We start from the raw sequence: 27,259 nt of genomic DNA, 5'->3' as shown, positions 1-27,259 counted from the left end.
CCTGCTACTTCTCATCTTCTGTCTTTTAGAAAATGGTTTTCAATGATTTATGTTTGGGACATGTTTTAAAATGTACCGTGTATAATATCCTGGTTTATTTCTGGCTAGTGAGTTGCCAGGAGTGCAGCTCATTTGGAGAGGAAGCTGTAGCCAGGACAGGGGGAAAGAGCTCCTCATACGGGACTTGGCACACTGGAGGGCTCTGCTGCATTTGCCACTTTAGCAGGGGAATGCCAGTCCTCACATACTGTTTTTGCCCAGCTGGTTTTGGGCATTTAACCTCAGAAGCAGCCATGCAGTGTAAAAATTTAAGCTTTTTATGGTTTAGTGCATCTGTCTGATTTCTGTTTTCTTCATGGAAAGTTGTGCCAGTCACTGTTCTGTTTCCATGTAAAACTACACCTATATGTTGCATTGTGACAAACAGAAGTGCCAAACTTGGCACCTTATAAATTCCCATTGATGTTAATGGTATAGGTTATAGACCCATAGCTGACATTTTAGAGTTGGTTTTTTTCATATGGACAACCTATGCATTTTATATTTTTTTTATTTATGTATACATATACCTACATACACATATATGCATGGGTGTGTATGTATGTGCCTATGTAGACAGTACCCTTCTCATTGGCTGTTAGCAAGCACAATTAAACTCTGAAAAGTCAAAGGAGATAAAGCACTGACATCAAACAAGCTTTTAATTTAATATCAGGGTGCAGTCCAGCAATTGTTCACTGACTTGAAATATTTGCTACCTGGTTTAACTAATTGATACCATTATCATACTGCTGTGTTATTGCCCCTATTTCAGTATTACATTTTTAATAAGGCGTTATTTAAGGCCATCTTCTGATTCAGAATAAGAAATTATTAAGGAATTGAATCCAGCATTTCACCAGTAGCTAGGTAACTGTTGTGATACCCTGTATGAAGGAAAATGTCAGAGGCACTTGAGAGCTGTGTTAATGCTTGAACTGAAATTGAGGTCCTTTTTTTTCAAAAAAAAAAAAGGTAAATTATGGAAGGTGTCACTGGAAGGAAAAACATATAGAATAAAAAACTTTTACTATAAAAGGTGAAATTATATGCATGCACATTAGAACTTAAGTTCTAATATGGGTACATTAGAAATGAACATGTTAACAGAGTGACAATGGAAGAAAATGCCCAAGAACTTGATAAATACTCTGAAAAATCATTGTGCTTTTATATGGATGTCAAGATGACCTTGAATTTTTATTTATTCTTGATAAATATTTTTGAAGAGATAATCTTGCAAGCATGAAGCTAACATAAGAGGTCAGAATGCAACATGGAAATCAGATTATTCCAGTATTGGTAATTCAGTGTTAAGCACCTTCCCATCTTCCCCTGAAGCTGCAGTAGACAGGACACAGGATAGGTGAACCTCAGTTCTACCACCAAAATTATCATTGTTATCATTGCTGAAACATTCAGAAGCTGCTAAATCCCACTGATAGTTGGATTGAGACCATTCTAGATGCTTTCCAGCCAAATCTATAAAATCATGTGAAGAAAACAGAAGCTAAATGGCAAAGGAGTAGGTTTTCTGTTCACATTCATCAACTGGAATGGTCCAGTATCAGCTCCAGAGTCCACATTCTCAGAATACACTCCTAGTTCAAGCTTTTGCCAAATTTTTATCTGCAAATGTAATTGTATTTTTCTGAAATATGCATGGGTTTTTTGTTTGTCACATTTTCTGAGTATCTCACATGGTTTATACTCACTGTAATTGAAAGGTAGACTTCTGTCTTGCAGCAGAGATATTTACAAGTACTGACTTCCTGAGAGCATTTTCAAGAAGTGGGTAATATACGGTGCTCTTGTTACATTATTCTGTGGTCCTCAGCCTGTGTCTGTTTCTTGTCAGCATTGCCTTAGCTTGTCACTTTATTCCAGGGTTCTTGTTCCATGTTGCTGCTTGCAGGCTATGTTGTCTCTTTCACTGCCTTCGGTGGGTGGCTGGTAGGGAGAGAAAATTCAGGCAGTCTCTGCAGGTCTGGATGTTAGCATGGTGAATTCTTGTGATCTGCCTGCAAGACCACTTGTATGACCTTAATTCTATACTATTTTGTGTGTCAAAATTTAATTTCCATACCGTATCTTGGCATGTAATATACATCAGGTAAGCTCAATAAATTAAAGCAGGTAACTTAGGTCTCTATTTTAACTTTCCTACAGTGATTCCTTCACTTTTGGCATCCTCTTAGTTAATCTCATTGTCTCTTTTTCTATGTTTTCTGGAAACTGTTTAATGATGTCTCATTCCTCTTCCCTTTGTTGTTACATGACTTTTTCTTCACAATTTCATCTGGTGCTAAAGTCTTTTTTCTCAAGTTTCCCATGCTTGGTCTGTAATTTCACCTTTGGCTGTGTTTCTTATGCCTTTCCAGAGGCACTCTGTACATATGGTTGTTGCTTAGTGCTGGCAGGAGAGGAAAGAGAGGGCTCTGGACAGAGAGAAAATAAGACACTTCCATATGTGCTCCATTAATTGACCCAACCACTTTACAGAGAACAGTATAGCACACAGTAGCACATTTTCTTGTGCACTTTCAACAAAGCAAGAGTAGACTAGATCTGTCATTTATTTTTCTGTATTCTACATCAGTGTCACTCTGGACTGTTCAGTCTGGTATACTTGCTCTTCCTTGCAACCTGTGTCCTAAAAATGCTCTTTCTCTATTTCAAAAGAGAGTTACCTCTCAGTTTTTTTTGTGGATAGAGCATAAAGCTGAAATCCACAGAGAAGAGATTTCTTAGCCTCTGGTGTCAGCAATGTCTTGTCTGGAACTGCTGGTGGTCAAAGATCAGGCAAGCCTGTCATTAAAAACTGTGACAAACGGCTTCAGAATTCATTATGATTGATTAGGTTTACATGTGACATAGTAAGTGTAATCACGTCCATAGCTGTACAGATTCCAAAGGAATTTATTTTTGGGTTAACAGCTGTGACTTCGTCAAAGAGACAAAATACATACATACTATAGCTTATTTCTTTTACAGGTAAGGAGACAGTCACTGTTCTTCCAGGTTCTTCCTATTTCTCTAGTGATGAATCATTTGCAATGATAAGAGGGTACGTAACAACACAAACCCTGATCTTTTGAAACATGAAAAGAGTAAACTGAATCAGTGACTGAACTGACTAATAATTTTTTGAAATGTGGTTTGCATTTAACAACCTGTAAAATGGTCATGGACTTAATCAGTGATGGTGTACAGAGGATTAGGTCTAGCTATTGGAAATAGAAAAACACTGTAACTAGTAGATACAGTAGTGATGTTCGTGTCTACCACCACCTGGCCATATATAAACACATTTATAACTATGTTTTAACAACTACTTTTTTGGTCATTTCCAAGTATCTAATCTGTACTTGCACTCTGTATATTCTCTTTGCTCAGCTTGCAACTGTGATCCTCATTCCACCTCCCTAATGGAAATTCACCATCTGCACCTGTTTTTTGTTTGTTTTTCAGGAAGGAGGTTGGATGCAAACAAACACTAAATCCTAATGGCTCTGAAAAGATAATGAGTGCATGTAAATATGTGAAGGAGTGCACTTAAAAGTATGAGTTCAGAGCTGATTGACTGTGCACGCAATTAGCCAAAACCAGGCAAAAGTAGTAACATTTTTAAGGGTCAGTAGGCAGACAGAAAAATTTGCATCAGCGATACATCTAGAGGGGAAAAAAAAAACAACTACATGTGTGACAAAATGGTTGCTACCTCTGTGGTATGCCATTGTTTTTGTATTGATGTAATGAGAATATGAACAAAAGCTTGTTAAGATTTCTGGGCTGTTACTTGAACATGATATGCTAATTACACACTTTCTGTTGCCAGAGGCCATGTTGATTTGACAATGCTTGGAGCTATGCAGGTGTCTAAGTACGGTGACCTGGCCAACTGGATGATTCCTGTAAGTAAGTGTTTGTGCTACTGTCAGTGGACTGTGTTTAGGATAATATAAATATAGTTGAAGGTCAGGCAAAGGAGAAAATTGCTGAAGCAGAAGGGGAGGTTGTGAAGCTCCAAGCATTAAAACAGAGGATATGTGCAGCTTTAAGGTTAACAGATTTTCTTGCGTATTGCTGGCACCAACCAATCAATTATCAGGAGTCAGCCCTCTAAAATGATGCTTGTGCTTAAGCATTGTGAAAAGCTAAAATGATATATGTAAGCCTTTTTCCTTTCTCGTGGGTCTGTGCCCTTCAAATGTCACTTTTTTTGCTGAGGACTGATGCTTTTCCTTGAGAGTGACAACTCTTGTATAGTTGTACCTGGAGCAAGAACTTGAAGGTGTAAAATAGCATGTAGCTCTTCATAAAATTATAAAAAAAAGTCTGAATTATTTTTCTCAGTGTTCCTGTCAGAGATCACAGTGTTGCCATTTTGAATACATCTAGAAGGAGGCAATACTATTGTATTGACCCAAATAGTCCTACAGGTTTCAAGAAATACAAGGTTTCATAGAAATATAAACTAATCCCAGTATTATTTAAGCAGCTGATGACATGAAGCTATTCTTTGAACACAGTTTATGTTTTAACATTAAACAACATATGTATCTTTCACATGGTTTACAAGTTTGATATTTTCAATGGCTATCCATATGGTATTTTCTGATACAGTTTAGCCAGGTTTAAGGTAATGAGGCATATTTCTATCTGTCTGAGCAGTGCTAAAGGTCTCAGGAAAGTCTTTGAAAACTGAAAGCTGGGTAGAGGAGGAAAAGAACCCAAATGAATGTCCTGTCTGTTGGAGAAGCGTTAGTTGAGCCCAGCAGTCTGTACAATTTCTGTGTCAGGCCTGGGAGCGCTCAAGTCATGGATCAGTAGTTGGAGCATAAGCTACTTTTAGTGAGAGGGAATGAAGATGGGGTCTATACAGACAGACATGGGAAGAGGGGTTATCTAAAGGGCTATTCCAGATGTCTGTGTGAGCAACTGTAGGGGATGTGAAGGGGTTATGACTAGGTTGGAATATGGCACATAGGAGATAAATCCATAAGAAAACAGTGTCCTTAGATGTTCTCACAGCACAACCTGGTTTTATGGTCACACAACTGAGAACAGATGGACTAGTGCTGGCTAGATCTTTTCAGACCCCAGTGATACAAATGCTAGCTTTTTCTAGTCTCTTTTCTACTTGCAGTGTCATCCAGTTAACAGTGTGAAAAATAGGGTCTGAAAAATAATGCTGCTGTTAGTGCATCACTCTGGGATATTGTGTGTGCTCTTGCATTGCTGTTTTATGTCTTTTTAAAGAACTCTGTGTTCTAAACATAATCTGATGGTCAGATAGACTGTAGGAGTCCCAAGTATGAGGTGCATTAAGGTAATACTGGTTAGCTTTGCATTGTCCAATTCCAAGTTCTTTTTTTGTCTTAAGTTACATGAACTTGTCACTGGAATCAAGAATAATGAAACCAGCCTCTACAGAGGAGCATGCACACTTTGAAATATAAAGGATAAATCAAATTACTTTTTAAACCCTAGGTTTGCTGTTTGAGCCAATACAAAAGTATGATAGTGTAAGTTTTCAAGGAGTTGAAACCTCAGGTAACTAAAATAGGATTCACCTGATTTATCCATGGCTCTGTATCTCAAAGGTTTTTTTAAACTAATTACATATTTAAAGTAGCTAACTTTAAAAAACTTACATTTAGTAAACTGTTTTTTTTCAGATGATTGACATAAATAAATATAAGTAGTCTACACTGTTAGTCTGGTACTGCAGGTATATGTCACTGAGAAGCTGAGTGGGATATTTTTTCCTTCATGTCAGTCTAAGGACTATCCTTTTACTGGATGAAGTAGCTTTGGTTTTGTGAAAGCACTTCCTTCACATTAACTTGTGGTGGCTGTGATGTCTTATACAAGTAGAAGTTACTTGCTTACATAGTGGCTTCTAAAAATTATTCAGAATTATTACATTCTCTGTCAAAATTTTGAAGTTAGAAAAAATATTGGAAGGCAAGTTGTTACAGTATAAACTCGGTTTCTGTTTGTAATTAGTATTTAGAGATTTTCTTATAGGTGCAGTTCAAGGTGATTTTAATCTATACATCTTTTTATTTCAATTGCCAGATAAATTCTAGGATTTCTTTAGATGGGTTGCCTTCGACTGACGTTCTCTTTATACTTTTACAAAATGAAAGTCACTGTATAAATGTGTCCCTAGACTATCCTTTATGTTCAAGATGACTTAAATCCTGAGATTTTATTTTTTGACAGTCTTTTGGTCCTGCAAAAGCAGTGTTAAATGTTCCTGCACCTGGTAAAGCCTTCTGTTTACTCAAGCTGTTTCTGAAAGGCCTATTAGAAAACAGAAGGGGGTGGGTTGAATTTAGGTAGGAAGAATTGCTTTGTTTGTTTTTTTGTTGCTTTTGAGGACTGAAGTGGCAAGAGAAGTAATCTTCAAAATGCCCAAGTGAACAAGTAATGAATAAAGATTCCTGCTGTAAAGTATTCCAAGTAAATCAGCAAAAATGCATCTCTAGTGATAGCTCCCGAAGCTGAAATGTTTGAAAAAGACACTCCTGAATCATCCGTGAATAGATTTTAATACCAAAGAATCCCAGTAATTTCAACTGACCATATTGGTATCTCAGGATATAAAATTTCATGCAGTTGCACCTGTGCTGAATCTAAAAGCTATTCACTAGAGCGTTCATTCTTGAAAGCAATGTCATGAGCCAGAGCAATTCACCAGTTGTTTTCTTGCTGGTTTTGGTTTACTTGGGGTAGGTTTTTTTGTTTCCTTTTTTTTAAAAAAAACCCCATTGTGCTGTTTTTCCAGTTTTATTTTTATTTTGACCACTCACATTGGCTTTTCCTAGGACTTTCCTGCTATGTTCCAAAGCTTTTTAGCAAAGTGTTCAGTGTTGTTATTCATGATAGTATTTGTAAATAGAATTGCAGGACTTTTTCTTCTTAAATTAAAACTTGCAGTTAAAATAAACATGTATTGCCATTTTCTCATACCATCTTTTGATCTTTTTCATAATTCTGTTTTTTCTATGTTTGAAAAAATTAGTCAAGCTGAACAAGCATTTTCTAAACTTGATAAACTAGATGTATTTATATTTTGTACAACAAAGTATGTTTACTCAAACAAATTTAGCCTTTGTCCTAGATTTAGGCTGAACAAAAGCACGGCATTCACATACACTGCAGGCACAATTAATACTTACAGTACCACATACTGTTTTCAGGGAATAAGTAATACTCACATTTCCAGTAGCTTTGTGCACTTTTTACTTTCTTTCAGAATACTTTTTGCTATATAGAAGTTTAAATCATTTTTGATTTAAAATCATGATGTTGAAAATCTTTCACTGACAGTTTTTGTGACTTGTCTTTCAAGATCTGAACTATCAAAAGATGAAACCAGCATTCTGCATTAATAAAACAGATTCATTTACAAATATACTTGTTGAAACACTGAAGCTTAGATTTTTTTTTTTTTTTATCAGTCCTCCCGGTCAAAGGGAAGGGGTTTGAAAGAGCCAGTTGAATCTGGTGAATCAACAGTTGGTTACAGGACTGGTGCCACAGACAGGGGTTCAACTACTTAGATCATGGGACTCTGAGAAACCTGGTCTGCAGGGGACTGATGGGTTCCATCTGTCATGGAAGGGAAAGAGCATCTTCGGCTATCAGCTTGCCAAGCTGATGAAAAGGGCTTTAAACTAAAGTTGCCGGTGGAGGGGAACCTCAGTCCATCCCACTCATACCATTTTGATGTCAGTGCCAGCAATAGATGCCCAGAGCCTCTAGAGGGATCACAGGTCAGCAGGGGAGCATCTGAAGAGCAGCACAAAGGAATTCCAGCCAGTAAGTCAGCTTCATCAGGGGCCCAACTTAAATGTCTCTATGCAAACACACTAACATGTATGTTTCATAATAATAATAATATGATAATTGTTATAATTATTCACGAGGAGTTAGAGACGTGCACAGCCTGCAGGGCTATGAAGTTGTTGGCATCACATAGACATGGTGAGATGACTCCTATGACTGGAGTGTTGGCATGGAAGGATACAGGCTCTTTAGGACAGGCAGAGGAGATGAAGAGGGGGTGTCATCCTCTATGTCAGTGACCAGCTGGAGTGCATGGAGCTCTGCCTGGGGATGGATGAGGAGCTGACCATGAGTTTATGGGTCAGGATTAAAGGAAAGGCAGGGACAGGAGACATTAGAGTGGGAGTCTGCTACAGGTGACCTGACAAGGAAGACCGAGCAGATGACGTCCCCTATAGACAGATAGGAGCAGCCTCATGTTCACAGGCCCTGGTCCTCATGGGGGACTTCAACCACCCTGATTACCTATTGGAGGGGCAACACAACAGGGCATAAGCAATCCAGAAGGTTCCTGGGATGCATTGATGATAACTTCCTTCTCCAAGGAAGAGGAACCAATGAAGAGAGGTGCTATGCTGGACCTTGTTCTCACCAACAAGGAGGGGCTGGTGGGGAGTGTAAAGCTCAAGGGCAGCCTTGGCTGCAGTGACCATGAAATGGCAGAGTTCAAGTTCCTTAGGGTGGTGAGGAGGGCAAACAGCAAGCTCGTTACCCTGGACTACAGGAGAGCAGACTTTGTCCTCTTCAGGAATCTGCTTGACAAGTAGCATGGGGTAAAGCCCTGGAGGGAAGAGCAGCCCAAGAAAGCTGGTTGATATTCAAGGATCACCTCCAAGTTCAGGAGCAAGGCATCCCAACAAAGAGGAAGCCAGGAAAGAACACCAGGAGGCCTGCATGGATGAACAAGGAGCTCCTGGACAAGCTCAAACACAAAAAGGAAGCCTACAGAGGGTGGAAGCAAGGACAGGTAGCCTGGAAGGAATACAGAGAAATTGTCCGAGCAGCCAGGGGATAAGATTAGGAAGGCCAAAGCCCTGTTTGAACTAAATCTGGTCAGGGACATCAAGGGCAACAAGAAAAGCTTTTATAGGTATGTTGGTGATAAAAGAAAGACTAGGGAAAATGTGGGCCATCTCCAGAAGGAAGCAGGAGACCTGGCTGCCCAGGATACGGAGAAGGCTGAGGTACTCAGTGACTTTTTTGCCTCAGTTTTCACTGGCAAGGGCTCCAGCCACACTGTCCAAGTTGCAGAAGACAAATGCGGGGACTGGGAGAGTGAAGAACTGCCCACTGTAGGAAAAGATCAGGTTCAAGACCATCTGAGGAACCTGAAGGTGCACAAGTCCATGGACCTGATGAGATGTGTCTGTGGGTGTCGTGGTTTGAACCCGGAGGGCAACTGAACACCATGCAGCTGTTTACTCCCCCCTCCCCCCTCCCCCTCTGAACGCTGGGAAGGAGAAAATGAATCAAAAGGCTCAGGAATCTAGATAAGAGGGAGGGATAGCTCACCATTAAATGATGACAGGCAAATGACAGACTTGTTAGGTGAAGCAAAACAATATCACACATTCGACACAGTTCCCCACAGAATTCTCGTAGAAAAACTGGCTGCTCATGGCCTGGATGAGCGAACGGTCTGCTGGGTCAAGCACTGGCTGGATGGACGGTCCCAGAGAGTGGTGGTCAATGGAGCTAAATCCAGCTGGCGACTGGTCACAAGTGGTGTTCTTCAGGGCTCGGTGTTGGGACCATTTCTGTTCAACATCTTTACTGATAATCTTGATAAGGACATAGAGTGTATCATCAGTAAGTTCGCAGATGACACCAAGTTAAGCGGGAGTGTCGATCTGCATGAAGATGGGGAGGCTCTACAGAGAGACTTGGATAGATTGGATCGGTGGGCCAACGTTAACAGGATGAGCTTCCACAAGGCCAAGTGCCAGGTCCTGCACTTGGGCCACAACAACCCCTTGCATCGCTACAGGCTTGGGGAGGTGTGGCTGGAGAGCTGTGTGGAAGAGAAGGATCTGGGGGTTCTAATTGACAAGCAGCTGAACATGAGCCAGCAGTGTGCCCAGGTGGCCAAGAAAGCCAATGAGCATCCTGGCTTGTATTAGAAATAGTGTGACCAGCAGAAGTAGGGAGGTGATAGTCCCCCTGTACTCTGCACTGGTGAGGCCACACCTGGAGTGTTGTGTCCAGTTCTGGGCACCTCAATACGAGAGAGATATCGAGGTGCTGGAGTGAGTGCAGAGGAGGGCAACGAAGCTGGTGAAGGGCCTGGAGAACAAATCCTATGAGGAGAGATTGAAGGAGCTGGGAGTGTTTAGTTTGAGGAAGAGAAGGCTGAGGGGAGACCTCATCACTCTCTACAGCTACCTGAAAGGACATTGTAGAGAGGTTGGTGCTGGTCTTTTCTCACAGGTGTTTAGTGACAGAACAAGAGGGAACGGCTTTAAACTGCAACACGAGAGGTGTAGACTGGATATTAGAAAAAAATTTTTCACAGAAAGAGTGGTCAGATAGTGGAATAGACTGCCCAGGGAGGTGGTGGAGTCACCATCCCTGGATGTGTTTAAGGGTCGTTTTGATGAGATGTTGGGGGATATGGTGTAGGGGAGAACTTTGTAGAGTAGGGCTGATGGTTGGACTCAGTGATCCCAAGGATCGATGATTCTAATTCAAACACTAACAAAAGCAACAGTTAACAGACCTTAAGCTTACCATAGCTTAAAACACCTCCCCCACCCTTCACTTTTTCCCAGGCTCAGTTTTGTTCCCCATACCTCCCTCAGCAGTGCAGTGGGCAGGGGATAGGGGGTGCAGTCAGTCCACCAGTTCTTCCTCCACTGCAGCGGGGAAGCAGTCTTCTGCATTCTTCCCCCTGCTCCACATGGTGTCCCTCTCACAGGAGACAATCCTCCACAAACTCTCTGTTGTGAGTCCTCCCCACAGGATGAATTATTCTTGAGATGCTCCAGCATGGGTCACCTCCACATGCTGCAGTTCTCCCAGTGCTGAACGACAACAATGAGAGCTTCCCATACAATCCCAGTGGTCTTCCACAGGCTGCAGGCAAATCTCTGCTCCTCTGGTGACCTCCATGGGTATCGGGGGGGCTTTCTGCTCATGTGCAACTCCCCCCCCTTTCTCCTCCTTCCTTCCACTGACCTCAGTGTTTGCACAGGTGTCCTTCTTGTAACACCTCCTCATGAGTCGTCTCTCCCTCAGGTTTTCCTTTTTAAATATATTGTTGCAGAGGTACAGCTAATTGGCCCGGCCTTGCCCAAAGGTGGGTCTGACTTGGAACCAGAGGAGCTTTCAAGAAGCTTCTCACAGGGGGCCACCGCTGTAACACCGTCCCCTGCTGCGAAAACCCTGCCACGCAAACCCAGCACAGCGGGTCCTGAGGGAACTGGCAGATTAAGTGGCTAAGCCACTATCCATCATATCTGAGAAGTCGTGACAGTTCAGTGGAGGTCCTACTGACTGGAAAAAGGGAAACATAACCCCCATTTTTTAAAAACGGAAAAAAAAGAAGACCCAGGGAACTACAGGCCAGTAAGTCTCACTTCTGTCTGGCAAGATCATGGAGTGGATCCTCCTGGATTCTGTGCTAAGGCACATGGAAAATAAGGAGGTGATTGGTGACAGCCAACATGGCTTCACTAAGGGCAAATCAAGCCTGATGAATTTGGTGGCCTTCTATGATGTGGTTACAGCATTGGTGGGTAAGGGAGGAGCAACTGACATCATCTACCTGGACTTGTGCAAAGCATTTAACACTCTCCCACATGACGTCCTTGTCTCTACATTGGAGAGATGTGGATTTCACAGATGGACCACTCAGTGGATAAGGAATTGGCTGGATGGTCGCATTCAAAGAGTTGCAGTCAGTGGCTCAATGTCCAAGTGGAGAGCAGTGACAAGTGGTGTTCCTCAGGGGTCAGTGTTGGCACTGGCACTGTTTAATGTCTTTGTTGGAGACGTGGACAGTGGGATTGAGTGCACCCTCAGAAAGTTTACTGATGACACCAAGCTGTGTGGTGTGGTCGACACGCTGGAGGGAAGGGATGTGCCATCCAGAGAAGTAGGTCCTTGCAAACCTCATGAAGCTCAGCAAGGCCAAGTGCAAGGTCCTGCACATGGGTGGGGGCAATCTCAGGCACAAATACAGACTGGGAGATGAATGGATTGAGAGCAACCCTGAGGAGAAGGATGGTTGGTTGACAAGAAGCTCAACAAGCCAACCCTATCCTGGGCTGTATCATGAAAAGTGTGGCCAGCAGGTTGAGGGAGCAGATTCTGCCCCTCTACTGTGCTCTCATGAGACCCCACGTAGAGTCCTGTGTCCAGTTCTGGGGCCCCCAACATAAGAAGGACATGGACCTGCTGGAGCGGGTTTAGAGGAGGCCACGAAGATGATCAGGGGGCTGGAGCACCTCCCCTGTGAGGACAGGCTGAGAGAGTTGGGGATGTTCAGCCTGGAGAAGAGAAGGTTCTGGGGAGACCTTAGAGTGGCCTTCCAGTTCCTAAAGGGCACCTACAGGAAAGATGGAGAGGGATTTTTTACCAGAGCATGTAGTGATAGGACAAGGGGTAATCGTTTTAAACTGAAATCAGGTAGCTTTTAGATTAGATATGAGGAAAAAGTTCATCACTGTGAGGGTGGTGAGGCACTGGAACAGGTTGCCCAGAGAAGCTGTGGCTGCCCCCTCCCTGGAAGTGTCCAAGGCCAGGCTGGATGGGGCTTTGAGCAACCTGGTCTAGTGGAAGGTGTCCCTGCCCATGGCAGGGGGGGTGGAACTGGATGATTTTTAAGGTCCCTTCCAACCCAAACCATTGTATGATTCTACATTTTTCTCAAAACTGTGTAGATTTATATATTCCTTCCTTCAGTGTTTTATGTTCTCTAGAAGATGCTGATTTTAGTTTTGCATCCATATCAAGGGCATTATTTTCCATATCTGGAATTGCTTATTTTACTTCGAAGATGTCTCTCCATTCTGTGCAGCACCAAATTTCTGAATTACAGGTACATTTTCAGAACATGAAAGTGTAAAATACAACTTTGGGAAACTTTTATTTGTCTTTTTATTACCTTTGAGGTGTACCTTTTTACTAGTGTACACCACAGCAGTCCCTGTGACTTTTTGCTGTCCTCATTTGCCACTCTTATTAACCTTTGGCTGTCTGCAAATTTATTTTGCCATGAATTTGTATTTACTTGTGAGTAAGTACGCCTGATGATAGTCCGTAAATCCAACCAGGAGCCTTTCCAGTCAGTAATCATTTTCCTTTGGTTACTCTGTTTTGAGATCCATTGGTCAGATGATTCTTAATCCGCTTTACTGATGTCATATTACTACAGTACAGATTTTTAAAACAGAACTAACCAGCATGCAGACATTCAGATCTTCCTGCTTTTCCTGTAAATAAGATTGTATGTTTTTGTCAATCAAGTTGAATTATGAGCGAGATGCATCTTCTTTCAGTCACAAGATTTGTGTGGAGTGACACAAAAATTGACTTTGCTGAAAGCTCATAGTGTAAGGAAACTTTAAGCTGTATTTTATTGTATAATTTTTCACTTTGCATATAGGCTTGGTTTAAGTATTTCTTATAAGCTGTAGCTTTTGGGTTCTTGGGTTGATGGTATTCACTGTTATTTCAGAGGCAAGTAATAACTCTTAAATTTTGTGTTTTGAATAAGTGCCATCATGAAGCTATCCTTCGTGTCCTATAAGAGCTTGATAACACTTGAGCCCTAGTGCATGCATGTGTGTATTTACTAGCACTTGCTTATTATTAGGAACTGAGCTAAGGAAGCCTCATTGCAATAATTACAGCCCTTTCTTTGCTCTTATCTGCTAATTTCTAATGGAGAGGAAAATCCTGTGAGCAAAGGAAGAAGAGGGTGAGAATATTTTAAGCACATGCAGTAAACATTGTTGTTTGCTTAGGCAGAAGTTACTTCCTAAACACTGGCATTTACTGGTAGTTTTATTCCATTAAGCACTACTCCTTAATGGCTTTTTGTTTTCCTTTCTTTGGTATTTCTCCAACTAACAAGAGGGTTTCTGGGGAGGGAAAGGAGAAGAAGGTGGCAAATTTCTGAGGAGCCCCTGGAAACAGAGTGCAGCTGGGGGAAGGTGGCCAAGAAAGGTGGAAGAGAAACACTGAAGACATGGCCATGGAGTAGGGCAGACAGGCCAGAACAGATGGGAGCCCATGGATGGAGCCATGTTTCACTTTGTGAGTGAAGAACACAGTATCTGACTTATCTGTGTCTCTCAAGGTACCGTCAGAAACTGTTGCTAGCAGGGCAACTTCACTGCATCTGCAGAGCAGCAGCATGAGCATGCACTGTAGCAGCAATCCTGGCTCCTGTGGCAGTTTAAATTGTCTCACTTGGGATTTTAAAGGTTGTGGGATTGACTGCACATCTCTGCCTGTACTTGCTTTGTTTGTAGTTCCTTTCTCCTGGTGACTTTTTGAGACCCTCAGAATAGAATCATTTTATGAATCAGTTTCTGCTGCCCTTCTGGTGGCTATACCTTACTACGAAGTACACCTTTATTTTCTACAGGCTTTCTAATGGAAGGTATCTGACTCTGGGTGCTGTCGTGACAGATATCAGAGGCTGAGCATAGGTCAAAACAAAACACCGGAACTTCTGAAATGTTCCCCTGCGACACCAGGTCCTCTGTCTTCTTAATCTGTGTTTCTGAACATCCCTTAGCCATTAAAAAGCACAAATAATATAACTATGGATAGCTGACATGCTGTACCAGCAGAAGAACCATTGAAACACTGGTGGAGGAGCCCTGCAGCTGGAAGTTGACAAATCTGAAAGAGCAGAATGGATGAAATGTCTGTGACATCACATTTCAGTAGGCAAAAATTTATTACAGGTAAAAAGTGTAACTATGAAGCATGTCATTAATGAGACGGTAACATAGGAAGACTACAAGGATGTTGCAAGGTTATCCATGACAAAATGAGAAGGGCCAAAGCCCAACTAGAACTTAATTCGGCTACTGCCATAAAAGACAATAAAAAACGTTTCTATAAATACATCAGCAGTGAAAGGAGGGCTAAAGAGAATCTCCATCCTTTAGTGGATGCAGGGGGAAACACCATGACAACGGATGAGGAGAAAGCTGAGGTACTTAATGCCTTCTTTGCCTCAGTCTTTAATAGTAAGACCAATTGTTCTCAGGGTACTCAGCCCTCTGAGTGGGAAGACAGGGATGAGGAGCAGAATGAAGACCCCATAATCCACCTGCTACACCACTTAGACACACACAAGCCTGTGGGGCCAGATGGGTACTGAGGGAGCTGGTAGAGTGCTCACCAAGCCACTTCCCATCAATTATCAGCAGTCCTGGCTAACAGTTGACTGGAGTTTAGCAAATGTGACAACCATCTACAAGAAGGGCTGGAAGGAGGATCCCAGGGAACTACAGGCCTGTCAGTCTGACCTCAGTGCTGGGGGAGGTTATGGAGCAGACCATCTTGAGTGCCATCACATGTACAGGACAACAAGGTGATCAGGCCCAGTCAGCATGGGTTTATGAAAGGCAAGTCCTGCTTGACTAACTTGATCTTCTATGACAAGGTGATCTGCTTAGAGGATAAAGGTAAGGCTGTGGCTGTTGTTTACCTAGACTTTAGTAAAGCCTTTGACACCATTTCCCACAGCCTTCTGCTGGAGAAACTGGCTGCTCAGGGCTTGGATGGATGTACTGTTTACTGGGTAAAAAATTGGCTGGATGACTGGACCTAAAGACTGGTGGTGAATGGGGTTAAATCCAGTTGGTGGCCAGTCACAAGTGGTGTTTCCTGGGGCTCAATATTGGGGTCAGTTCTGTTTAATACCTTTGATCAATGATCTGGACGAGGGGATCAAGTGCACCCTCAGTAGATTTGCAGAGGACACCAAGTTGGGTGGGACTGTTGATCTGCTTGAAGGTAGGGAGGCTCTACAGAGGGATCTGGACAGGCTGGAGCGATGGGCTGAGGCCAATTGTATGACAATTGTATAAAATTGTATCAACAATGCTCAGCGCCGGGTCCTGCACTTGGGTCACAACAATCCCATGTGAATCTACAGGCTTGAAGAAGAGTAGCTGGAAAGGTCCCTGGTGGAAAAGGACCCTGGGTGTTGGTCAACAACCTGCTGAATATCAGCCAGCAGTGTGCTCATGTAGCCAAGAAGGCCAACAGCATGCTGGCTTGTATCAGTGCGGCCAGCAGGACTAGGGAAGTGATCGTCCCCCTGTACTCGGCACTGGTGAGGCTGCACCTTGAATACCATGCTCAGTTTTGGGCCCCTCACTACAAAAAGACATTGAGGTGCTGGAGTGTGTCCAAAGAAGAGGAATGAAGCTGGTGAAGGGTCTAGAGCACAAGTCTTACCAGGAGCGGCTGAGGGAACTGGGGTTGATTAGCCTGAAGAAAAGGAGGCTGAGGGGAGACCTTATTGCTTTCTACAACTACCTGAAAGGAGGTTGTAGCGAGGTGGGGGTCAGTATCTTCTCCCCAGTAACAAGAGGAAACAACCTCAAGTTGCACCATGGGAGTTTTAGATTGGATATTAGGAACAATTTCTTCATTGAAAGGGTTGTTAAGCACTGGAACAGGCTGCCCAGGGAAGTGGTGCAGACACCATCCCTCAAGTTATTTAAAAGATGTGTAGATGTGACACTTAGGGATGTGGTTTAGTGGTGGACTTGGCAAGTGTTAGGTTTAGGGTTGGTCTCAATGATCTTAAAGGTCTTTTCCAACCTAAATGATTCTGTGATTTTGGATGAAAGCTGAGGTACTTAACATCTTTGCCTTAGACTTCAGTGACATGGTCTCTGTGGCTACTGGTAGAATTTGGGGAAGGGTGGGTAGTACCCACCATAGAAGAGGACTGAGGACTGATTAATCAGTTTAGTTAATGAGCAGCAGCCTCAGGGATGATACCAGGGCTGATACTATTTAACATCTATATTCCCTCCAAACAATAGAAACCAAATAAAATCTTGAGGAAGAAAATTAACTCTAGCTTTGTATATTCTTCTGATGAAGTACAACATTTATGTTTTGATAGCTAAGGTAATGCAATTAGGGGGCTGAGGAAGAGGGTGATGTAATTTGTGCAGGGTGATCCAGTTTGGATACATAAATCTGGATTGTTCTTGGAAAAATAAATAAATAATCATTGAATTTTAGAACAAGCAGTCTTAATTTTTAATGCTCTGACTTGGAGTAGCCAAACCTAAAGGATTAAAGTGTTAATAATGAAATAAATTGAAAGGAAATGATACAAAAATTCTAGGCTTAATCAAAGATTATCTGAAGAGAATATATGAGGAAACCCAATTCAAATTTAATAATAAATCTTTTAATTTACCATCTGTAGAGGTCAGTATAACCTAAGGCGTTAGGAATATAATTTTGTACATTATTGGTAGTTATTCTACAGAGCTTCAACGTACATCTTTTGCACAGGTTTGGACACTTTGACCATGAGGTGAACTGCATGTTAATTTGTAGAGACATTTTTAAAGTGAAAGTAAGTTGGCAGAGGCCAGCTGAGTATGTGACCGAGGGAAGGTTTTTTGGTTTTGGTTTTAAGTATTATTTGTAGCGCCAACCCTGAGAGCAGAAGGCTTCACACCAAGAGCTTTTCTGACTTGAAAATACATCTTTTAATGATGGGAGAAAGGACACATATCTGAATGCCTGAGAGCATGGCAGGTCTTTTCAAGGAGACCTGTTGCAGGTCTTCACCACTTTGCTTGAATAGGAGTGTCTTTGCACAAGGTGTATTTTCATTTTGAATCCAAGCACGCTGACTAGTAACTCCCTTCTAGTATTTCTGTTGCACCGAGTGCATCAAACTCAGTGTTTTGTTTCAAGTTGTACAGAATTGCAAGAAATTTTGAGACACATTTATTAACTGTAAAATGAATTAAGCACTACAAATTAGCTAAATTCTGTATGAATAGAAAACATGCAGGTTAATTATGTTCAATAACTGGGTTTCTCTTACTAGTAATGTGAAGTTGTCTGATGTCTAGGACATGACTGAGTAGTGTTTATACAGCAGCAGTTGAACAGAGGAAAAGGACAGGGCCTGCAGTTACCTAGAGTCTCCTTGGAAATCTACATTTCAGTGGGATATTATTTTAATATGAAGAGATACTAGGTTTTTGTGCACATGTTTCTTGGAATGAAGCCTACAGTAGTATATCAGCTTACTGGTTCTCTCCCAACAAACACATGCCTGGAAGCCCTGCAAAACCCTTGCAGCATATAATTACCGCCATTGGAAGAGTCCTGGAGCCTCAAAGGAGAAACAGAGCATATTGTGTTAGCTCTACTTCCACCTTTTTGACAGCTTTTTCTATCAATTTTGTTTGTGTTTATTTCTCTTCAGACTGCATGGAAGGAATGTAGGAGCTCACTTGGTATTTTATTCATACTCTCTTAAATTTTCAATGTGGGAAGTGGCAGCTATGCATTAGGCATCTGTATAATGAGAGCAGCTGAAGAAATTCTGCCTGTCCTGAAAATACAAGCATATGTCAAAAGACTCCTGATCTGTGGGTTAGTGGTAACAACTGTGACTACGATATGGAACCATCACTTTCAAGTGAGACTAGTATTGTGTTGGCAATAATATTTAATTATTGCATGCCATGCTGTGTGTTTTCAAAACTGTATGCAAAGGTAAATGGAAGGCTTAACTGTAACATCAGACTGAAATAGCATACATCACTGTAAAGCAAATCCATTTCAATGAAGCATGTCACAGACTGTTTTGAGTTGCTCCTGAGATGCAATTTCTCAATGTATTCATTTGAATTTCACTCAGTCATTCAAATCTGTTGCCAATGGTTATTTCAAGTTAATTTTATGGGAGAATAAAGGAATAAAATTTGGCCAACTTTCTTTGTACATATTTTATGCTGTCTTAATTTTCTGGCTATGGATAGTAAAAATATAAATATAGTTAGTGCACATATTTGTGTATGCTACATTTTAGGGAAGAGTTACTAATAAATTCTGCCAAGAGGTATCAGTCACTCGAGAACTTATGTTCCATTCTTTCAAAAATTATGCTTACTTTTAAATTTTGATTTTCATTAGATGTGTTTTAGGAGATACCTGGTTATCACTCTTGAAAATCAGGTCATTTTCTGTATGGCTAAGCCATACAACTAAATCTTTATTTTGAACATCCTTTAAAAAATATCTTCACCCTGTTGTGCATGTAGAGTGTGCTTAGCTTTGTTGCATTCAGCCAGTGACCAGTCTTTGTTGTGTTGTTGCATTATCAACTTCACTAATTTAAAAATCCCATTAATGATTTCCCAGTGTTTCCTGGTAATGTTTATTCAGTTATATTCTCAGAGTAAAATCTAATCTATCTGTCACAGTCATAGAATCATAGAATGGTTTGGGTTGGAAGGGAAGTTAAAGATCATCTAGTTCCAACCCCCCTGCCATGGGCAGGGACACCTTCCACTAGACCAGGTTGCTCAGAGCTCCATCCAACCTGGCCTTGGACACCTCCAGGGAGGGGGCAGCCACAGCTTCTCTGGGCAACCTGTGCCAGTGTCTCACCACCCTCACACTGAAGAACTTCTTCCTTACATCTTTATTCAGCTTTATTAATCTTTTTTGATGTAGTCTTCATCCCATCTTTTTCACTGAGGAAATGAGAAGTGAAATCTGGAAGTTGTGACTTTCATTTTAGAATCAAGTATAAATGTACCTTTCTTTCCTTTAAACACTGGACAGGACTGTTAGCAATGGGCAAAGGATTGTCATCTACATAAGTTAGATTTATGTGTATGCGTTTTTTTTAATTTTACCTTCTGTTTTGCATATTTTTTGTACAAAGCTAAGGTCTGTGCTAATATGCATCCCCCCAAACAAACAAAAAAACCCCATCTAACCTTACCACAACTGTGAGATATTTTTGTCAAATAGTTATATATGGCTCTGATGACCTCCTTACTTGTGCTGTGAATGTCATTTGAAGCTGGCACATCTGTGAAGACAGACAGTACCTGTACAGAGGGGGAGACCTGTGTGACTGATACATGTTAGTAGTGCATACATACCACTACAGAGAGGGGCAGAGCAGAAAACTTCAAAGGGGTCCTAAATTTACCCATCTGACTGCAGCATTTGCACCACTGATGGTGGTGATGGAACTATCTTGTATCCACTGCATTACCTTCATTTCTGCTTTTCTCTGTGGAGTTCATACTGTTCCAGTTGCTCTGAATTTTAGTAGATGTCCCTGGCACAATACAATTATTTCTTTTCATAAGGAAGCTGAGATTGGCAATGGATTCTGTACCTGCCACCTACTCTGCATCTGCGGCCGTCAGAGATCATACTGACATTCTTAAAATTTTTACTCTCTCATTGTCAGTAGCTTGTTGAAGGTCTTCCAGAGGGATGCCTGAAAATTCAGATTGAATGAGAAGCCTGCATGAGGACTGTAATTTAAACTACAAGCATTCATTATCTTCTGTAAGAGTTTTTGAAATAGTAGTTTTACTAACTTTGAGCATAGTGTGAGGCATATGTATTCTTTTATTTAATGGAAGGAAGGAGAAATTTCAGACTAAATGCTATTTATTTAATACAATATTAGGGCATTTGGCAACATGGTCAAGGACTCTTAACAGGGAAGTAGCTCCGTTCCATTTCAAATGGGTATACATTTTCACCTTGTCTGTCCTTTGATACTCAATTTTAAATTGAATTATTCAAGCTTTTCTTTTCATCTGCATTCTAATCCTTCAGACTCTGCATTTACCACTAATAAGTTTTCATGGTTTCTTGAACACGTCATTAGCATCTGCTTTGCTGTGCTGTTGATGTGGTATGTGTTTGTCTCAAAAGATTATGTTCTTTTAACGTAACCAGATCAGTTCAGATGCATTTTACCTTATGATGTTTGGAGTAGCTATAATATTCAGTTATGGAAGAAAAGTCCTTCCCCCTGGGAATACAGAGGGAAGGTTAAGACACCAGCATGGATCAAGATTGTTTGAAGTTTCCTGAGTTTAGCTCTTTATTCTCAGCCACCTCTTTTTAAGCTGTTTGGAGTTCCTTATAAATTGTTTCCTGCTTGCTGTAGCATCCTTCTAGCTTACAATACCATTGTGGAAAAACTTCACATTCTCTTGAAAAATATCTTGACTGTCTTGCCCACCTTGGAGTACTCACAAGCTTCTGTTGGAATGCCACAGGTTGTCTTGGATGCCACAAGTGACCAAATCAACAGGAAGGTTTCTGTTTAGAAATTACTATTAGGCTAAATTACTTTCTGAGGCTCTTTAATATTGTATTTTGACCACTCAAATTATGTTCAGATACGAAGAAGTCAGATGAGAATATATATACCGTTCTCTCATATTTTCTTAAAGATGTCCCATCACCCCAATAACAAAATAATTTCTTTTGCAATAATTAGGCATTATGAGAATTTTGTGTGGTTTTATGGCTGTCAAGAAGAAAAACAGCTGAATATCTTAATTTAAAAAAAAAATAAAATCCGTCACGTCCATGAACTTCCACCTCTCATAACCCAAGATATATTTGGACTGATTTAGCAAGAACTGTTGATGAAGCAAAATGGGAAAAGCAGAATTCCTCCCTGCAATATGGACCTTTTTTGGTAACTGAGAAGCTACAAGGAAACTGTCAGCTTGTTTCTGTCCTCTACCTAACCCTTTATATAAATATCGCCAACATTGGACCTTCCAGGAAGCACATGGCTAATTCAAAAAACTTTTCTTCTCACTTCAAGCTCTTGCTGATGAAGAGGGCTTTATACTAGTGCTTCAAATTACCAGTGCACTCCCACTGAACTAAGTCTTTCCTTCTGGTTTCCTAAGCTAGCAGTACCAATGTAACTGGGAACTAACAAAAATAATCTCAAATTAATTAATGGGGGGGAGCGTGCAAACCCTGGACCTTACCAACATGATAGGAAGGAGCAGAAAACCTGCAAATGTATTTATGTTTAAAAAAATTGAGCTTTGTACAGGTTATTACATTACACTTAAATGCCCTGTCAAGTAACCAAAAGTGAACAGTTTTACTGTCTGCAGTTTGCCCTGGTCAATCAAAATAAATAAAAATTAACATGTTTTTGAAGTGAAAGGTATAGTTCCCACTTCAGCTAGTATCCATCACTATAAACCCAATTTAGTTTTTTTCAGAGATTTCACAGCAGAGATGGCTGTTGAAAGAGGTCTTCAGGACAAAATGTTTATTTTCATGACAGACTGCATATTACATGCAAAGTGTTCAAATATAACAGTCTGATTTGTGTCAGGTGCAGTTAAATATGCTATTAAAATTTAGGAGAAACAGAAATTGCTTGTTGCTTGTAAATGTGCAGTTTTTGTAAATATCAGAACTGGTTTGATCTGCATGCTTATCCTAGACAAAAAGGGACAGAATGTCTTTTGGGAATCACCTTTTAGTCTCAAGCATTTTAATTCAAATTTAGGAAACAGCTGTCCCCTATGGTAGAAAATAGAAGTTGTGGGAACTTGATAGATGCACTGAGAGCGATGTAAGGCTCTTATGCTTTGGATATTTCTCAAAATAAAAGCATGTAATTACTTGGCTAGTTGGAGTTAATGCTTAATTGACTTGCTTTACCAGACCTCCTACAGTGATGAGTATGTCTGCCTAAAGAGGAGGAGCAGATGTAGCAGTTTAAAGGTCCCTAAATCCTTCTCTTCAACTTAACTTGCATTTTCCTGCTTCTGTGTATACAAGGGGATGGAGTGTTTTCTCTCAGTACTGTATGACAGCTTCTCCAGCAGATTGCCATTGTGCTTCATCGGCACTTACTTCTTCAGGTATTTTCTAGTTGCTATAGGTCTTCACTAGTTAATAGAACTAAAAGGCCTGGTAAATGAACTATTGGCATTGCCAGAACAGGTGTATTGATAGCATAATCCTCAATTCAGACATATTCTGAGTTATTGGGGAGATAAATAATTGCCTTCAGCTACTCTGCATTATCTGGTCAGTGAGCTTCTGTCAGGCAGGTGAGAGGTCACTGCAGTCTCTGTAAGAGCTCTATATTTTCAGATAGGATAGAGAATGATCTGAGCAGTGCGAGGAAGTTAAGGACAGAGGTAAGTCCTCTCATCCCTTTCAGGTTTGTATTTGCAAATAAATATTTAGTAGTAATGTTAATTAATGTGATTAATATTAAACATTAATCTGACCTGAGAAATTCCAAAGTGGTTGTTTATAGATAGAGGAAGATATGTTTTATTCTTCACTGTGCAAACAGTAAGAAAATACAGGTTTTGGGGTGGGGTGTGTATATTCCCTTCATTATGGTCAAGAGACCACAATGATCATGAGACCAATAAGTTGCTGGCCTGGCAGCTTAATGAGACAAGTCTTTTCCATATGTTTTATATCATGGACCATAGGTAATGATAGTAGTAAATCACTGAATCACATAGCTAATAAGAGGAAGCATAATAGAAAAGCTTTATACTATGAAGTTTTCCAGTCATTTAACCATATACTTTTAGGTTTTATATATAAAATAGCATACATCGTATTACTGTCCATAATATATTTTAATTACAGGTAATAACTAGTCAAAAGACAGCAAATACAAAACACTTGAGACAGAAATTAATTTATTTTAATCTGTAGATTCCCTTGCCTCATGTTTCCTACTAACCTCTTGTGTCATGCAGGTCCTTGACGTGCCACTCCCCTTTCTGCCCTCCTCAGCAACTCTGGAGTGGCATATGAGGTTGTTGCTTTGTTTGTTTTTTGGGGTCTAGTGCTTGTTGGCTAAAAATGGTTGCTCTGCTCATACTGATAGAACTTTGTACTTATGGTCATTTCCTGTCAGAAGTGTGCCAAGTCTGGACCTGTTACCTTCCAGGATCAGATGTGTCCTGTTTAAGGTGGTGGAAGCAGGCAGGGGTTGAATGCTGTAGCATTATGGAAAATAAGAACAGAGGTAGCTGAACACCAGCCATAATATAGCTGCAGTGATAACAGGTGTAATTCTGACACTCTTTTAAGAGAACAGTGAGCCATGGAGGCAGAAATTTTTGCTTGGTTTGAGGGACAAACAGAAGTGAATACTGATCCACCTTAATTTATTTGCCCATGTTCTGAAATGACATCCACAGACATCTGGAATAGAACAGAAAGATAGGTTTGTGCTGATACAGTGATACGAGCCATGGCTTTCTAAACTGGCGGGTAGAGAGTTCTTAGATGTTCTTGTTGCTGCATTTCATAAGCGGAGGTTTCTTTTGAGGAAGTAATGATATTTCTATCAATAGAATGAACACTTTGCTTTTCTAATGTCAGAATCACTGAAACTAAATTCATCGCTCCTCAGTGTCAGGGCTTCCATTAACCCAACGGTACTACTCAGATTTAAGTTACACCCCAGGGCACCAGCCATGGCAGTGGATCCTCATTCTACTCATCATTCTTCTCCTATTTACATCATACAAAGCCTGGAATGAAACAGCTGGTTTTGCTCTGGTGAAGCTCTGTTAGCATTTGAATACAGTAGCGATGAAATAGGTGGGCTTTCTATGCGGAAAGGTGAATATCTTGTGCTGTCATTGCAGCCAATATATTCTTTTTTTTTTTTTTTTAATAGTAAAAATGTTACATTTCCATTAAAAATTTATTTTTAGGGTAAGATGGTGAAAGGAATGGGGGGTGCCATGGACCTTGTATCCAGTGCACAGACCAAAGTGGTTGTCACCATGGAGCACTCAGCCAAGGTAAGGTTCTGCTGCTTCTTTCTAAATTAGTGCTTTCTGTTGTACCAAAAAAGGAAAAAATAGAAGGACATCTTACATTCATTCTGCTACTTTGTGAGGTTTTGACAGTTTTGCTGTTGGTTATTATGGAGGTGGAACAGAGGGCTAGGTTAGTGTGGTTCCTTTCCTTTTGTAAGTGAATCATTCACCACGGAAAAAAATGAAATATTAACTTGATGTTTAAAAGCTGCGCACATTTTTTAGTTACTTCATCCAAATTTAATGAGAGTGGCAATTGCCAGAGCTACAGTAAATGCTACCCCAGAGGTTTTACTCTTCGCCTCAGAATAATTTGAAAAATGAGGTTCCCCGTGGTTAGATACTTGTTATGATGGAAAAATACTTACCTTTGAAGTTGCCAGTCAAATTGGTACTGAGAGCTTAATAGAATAGATCTTTTGGGCATGATGAGATGCAGGCTGCCTTACATCACTATGTGACAGAGGTTAATCCAGAGACTTCTTTGTGGTGGGAGTTTATAGATATAAACGGTCTCCCACAGAAGGTCATAGGAAACTTGTCATTTGAAACTCCTAAAACTGGACTGTCCAAACTATGAGAAAATGTACTGAAGGACAAAAATCTCTATTTTCAGGGAACTATACCGATGCTTGAAAATGAACTTTTTGTTTAATTTCAGTTTCTGTAACTACAAATTTGTTGTGTGTCTGCAATAAGAATTAGTTGTGTATCATTCAAGATAATATCCCTGTCAGAATGCATGTGGGCAAGCATTAGGAATTTGCATGGTAAACTATAGTAAATATGTGAATATGAAAGCTAAATATATTAACAGTTGTGTGTTTTTTAAATGTGATTTGAAGAATGAATTTTCACTTTAAAAAGAAAAATGTTGAAAAATATAGTAGTTTCACTGTTTCTACTAAGCTGTGATCTCAAGGGGCACATTTTCAGTTACAGGGCTGAGCCTGACCAGTAGCTTCTGTATGCATGTGTGTAAATAAGTAAATGAAAGTACAAAGTAAATTCGTCTCTAAGACTCTCATCCCTATCACAGCCTCCCCAAAACTAGATATGTAATGACCCATTTGCTCAGACACATACTTAAGGTATAAATATGATCTGAATAAATATTTATGCTAAATTTCTAGTTACTGTGAAATTTGGTTAAGGCTCAGAGTCCACACACGGTGTAATTATTCATGCCAGTTTTTATCTTAAGAGTACTATTACCAAAATCTTTTTTCCACACAGTGTATGGGAGTTGTTTGCATGTTGTTTTTCTGTCAGTAGGAGTACTGAAACCTGAAAAAGATGGATACACAGATAGGTTCACTGTTACAAACAGTCCAGGAATAGACTTACTCATTTTGGCATATGTGTGCAGAACTTGGGCTCTTACGTACATGGGATGCCTGGTGGGCACTTCTAGAGAGCCAGTTATAGGCTTTCATAAATTATTTCTTCTGCTTTTGTGAGAAGGCACTCCAAAACTAAACTATGTACATGGTTTTTCATTTTATTCTTGTTTTAAAATGGAGGGTATTCTTGGCACTCTTACCTAGCCTCTTTTTGAGGTCTTCCAACTACTACTTCTTGTTTGCTGAAAAGTGAAGATAATGAAATACGGAAGTCTAATGTTTGGAAATCAATTGCTGGTGTTACAGATGTTCCTTTTTTTTTTTTTCTTTTTTTTTTTTTCTTTAGCCTTTTATTGGGGTGACTGCTTCTTACAGATCTGATTTTATATTCACGGCTTTTTAATTCTTTACACCAAAGATTTTCTCACAAACTTATTTCATCTGTATCTGTGCATCAGAGGAGCAATCTTTCATCCTGATCAAAGCCCAGTGTGCCACTGAGCGAAAGAAATGTCTGCATGTACTGTGACAGTCTGTTGTGTCTGCTGGCTTTTTAGTATGGAGATATTTTTGTCATCTTATTCTCCAAATGAATAAGAAATCTGTCATTAGATGCCAAAGTCTCCTGTAAATCAACAGCAGTCAAGATTTGATGGATGGAAATACAGTGAAAGGCATGGGATACGTGCAGTACCTTCAATGGACATACTCAAGAGTTGCTGTAATAGGTAGTTCTTGCAGTCAGTTTTGTCTGGTTTGTGATCTTGTGAAGGATATTTTAATCCCTTTTAAGTTTTTTTGTATAGTAGTAATAGCTTGTTGTACATTAAGTTTTCTAAGAGTTTAAAAGTGCGCTGTTCTTTCAGTGCACTTGTTGCAGTTTTTAAACATAGTAGGCTGAGTCCTTGCTGTGCAGGCAAAATATAATTTACACTTGATTATGAGGATGAAACTAGTATCTGTCTTAACACTCAAATACTCAAAGAATTTTCATCTTTTTAAACTATGATATGCAGTATATTACAAATGAAACTAAATATGCTCTGCCCCAAATGATTTACATTTTTAATTACTTAAATTTTTACATGTAATGAAAACCAAAAGGGACAGAAGGAAGATGACAGAACATGAAATGAGTTTTGTAGAAGACTCTTCAGCTTAAGAAATGCTATTGAGGAA

The 27,259-nt window shown here is 40.3% G+C and overlaps 1 protein-coding gene across 1 annotated transcript in view; it reads left to right on the top strand.

Moving 5' to 3' along the window:
* OXCT1 (3-oxoacid CoA-transferase 1) overlaps positions 1–27,259 on the top strand; it is a 100,318-nt gene that overhangs the window by 57,233 nt on the left and 15,826 nt on the right. Inside the window, exons 12-14 of the mRNA XM_074811775.1 lie at positions 3,034–3,106; positions 3,878–3,953; positions 24,630–24,719. Coding sequence (XP_074667876.1) covers positions 3,034–3,106; positions 3,878–3,953; positions 24,630–24,719 — 239 coding nt within the window. The remainder of the gene's footprint in view (positions 1–3,033; positions 3,107–3,877; positions 3,954–24,629; positions 24,720–27,259) is intronic.

This window comes from Strix aluco, chromosome Z (assembly GCF_031877795.1).
Source record: "Strix aluco isolate bStrAlu1 chromosome Z, bStrAlu1.hap1, whole genome shotgun sequence".
NCBI classification, from domain to species: domain Eukaryota; kingdom Metazoa; phylum Chordata; class Aves; order Strigiformes; family Strigidae; genus Strix; species Strix aluco.
This window is presented reverse-complemented; position numbering and strand designations above follow the sequence as displayed.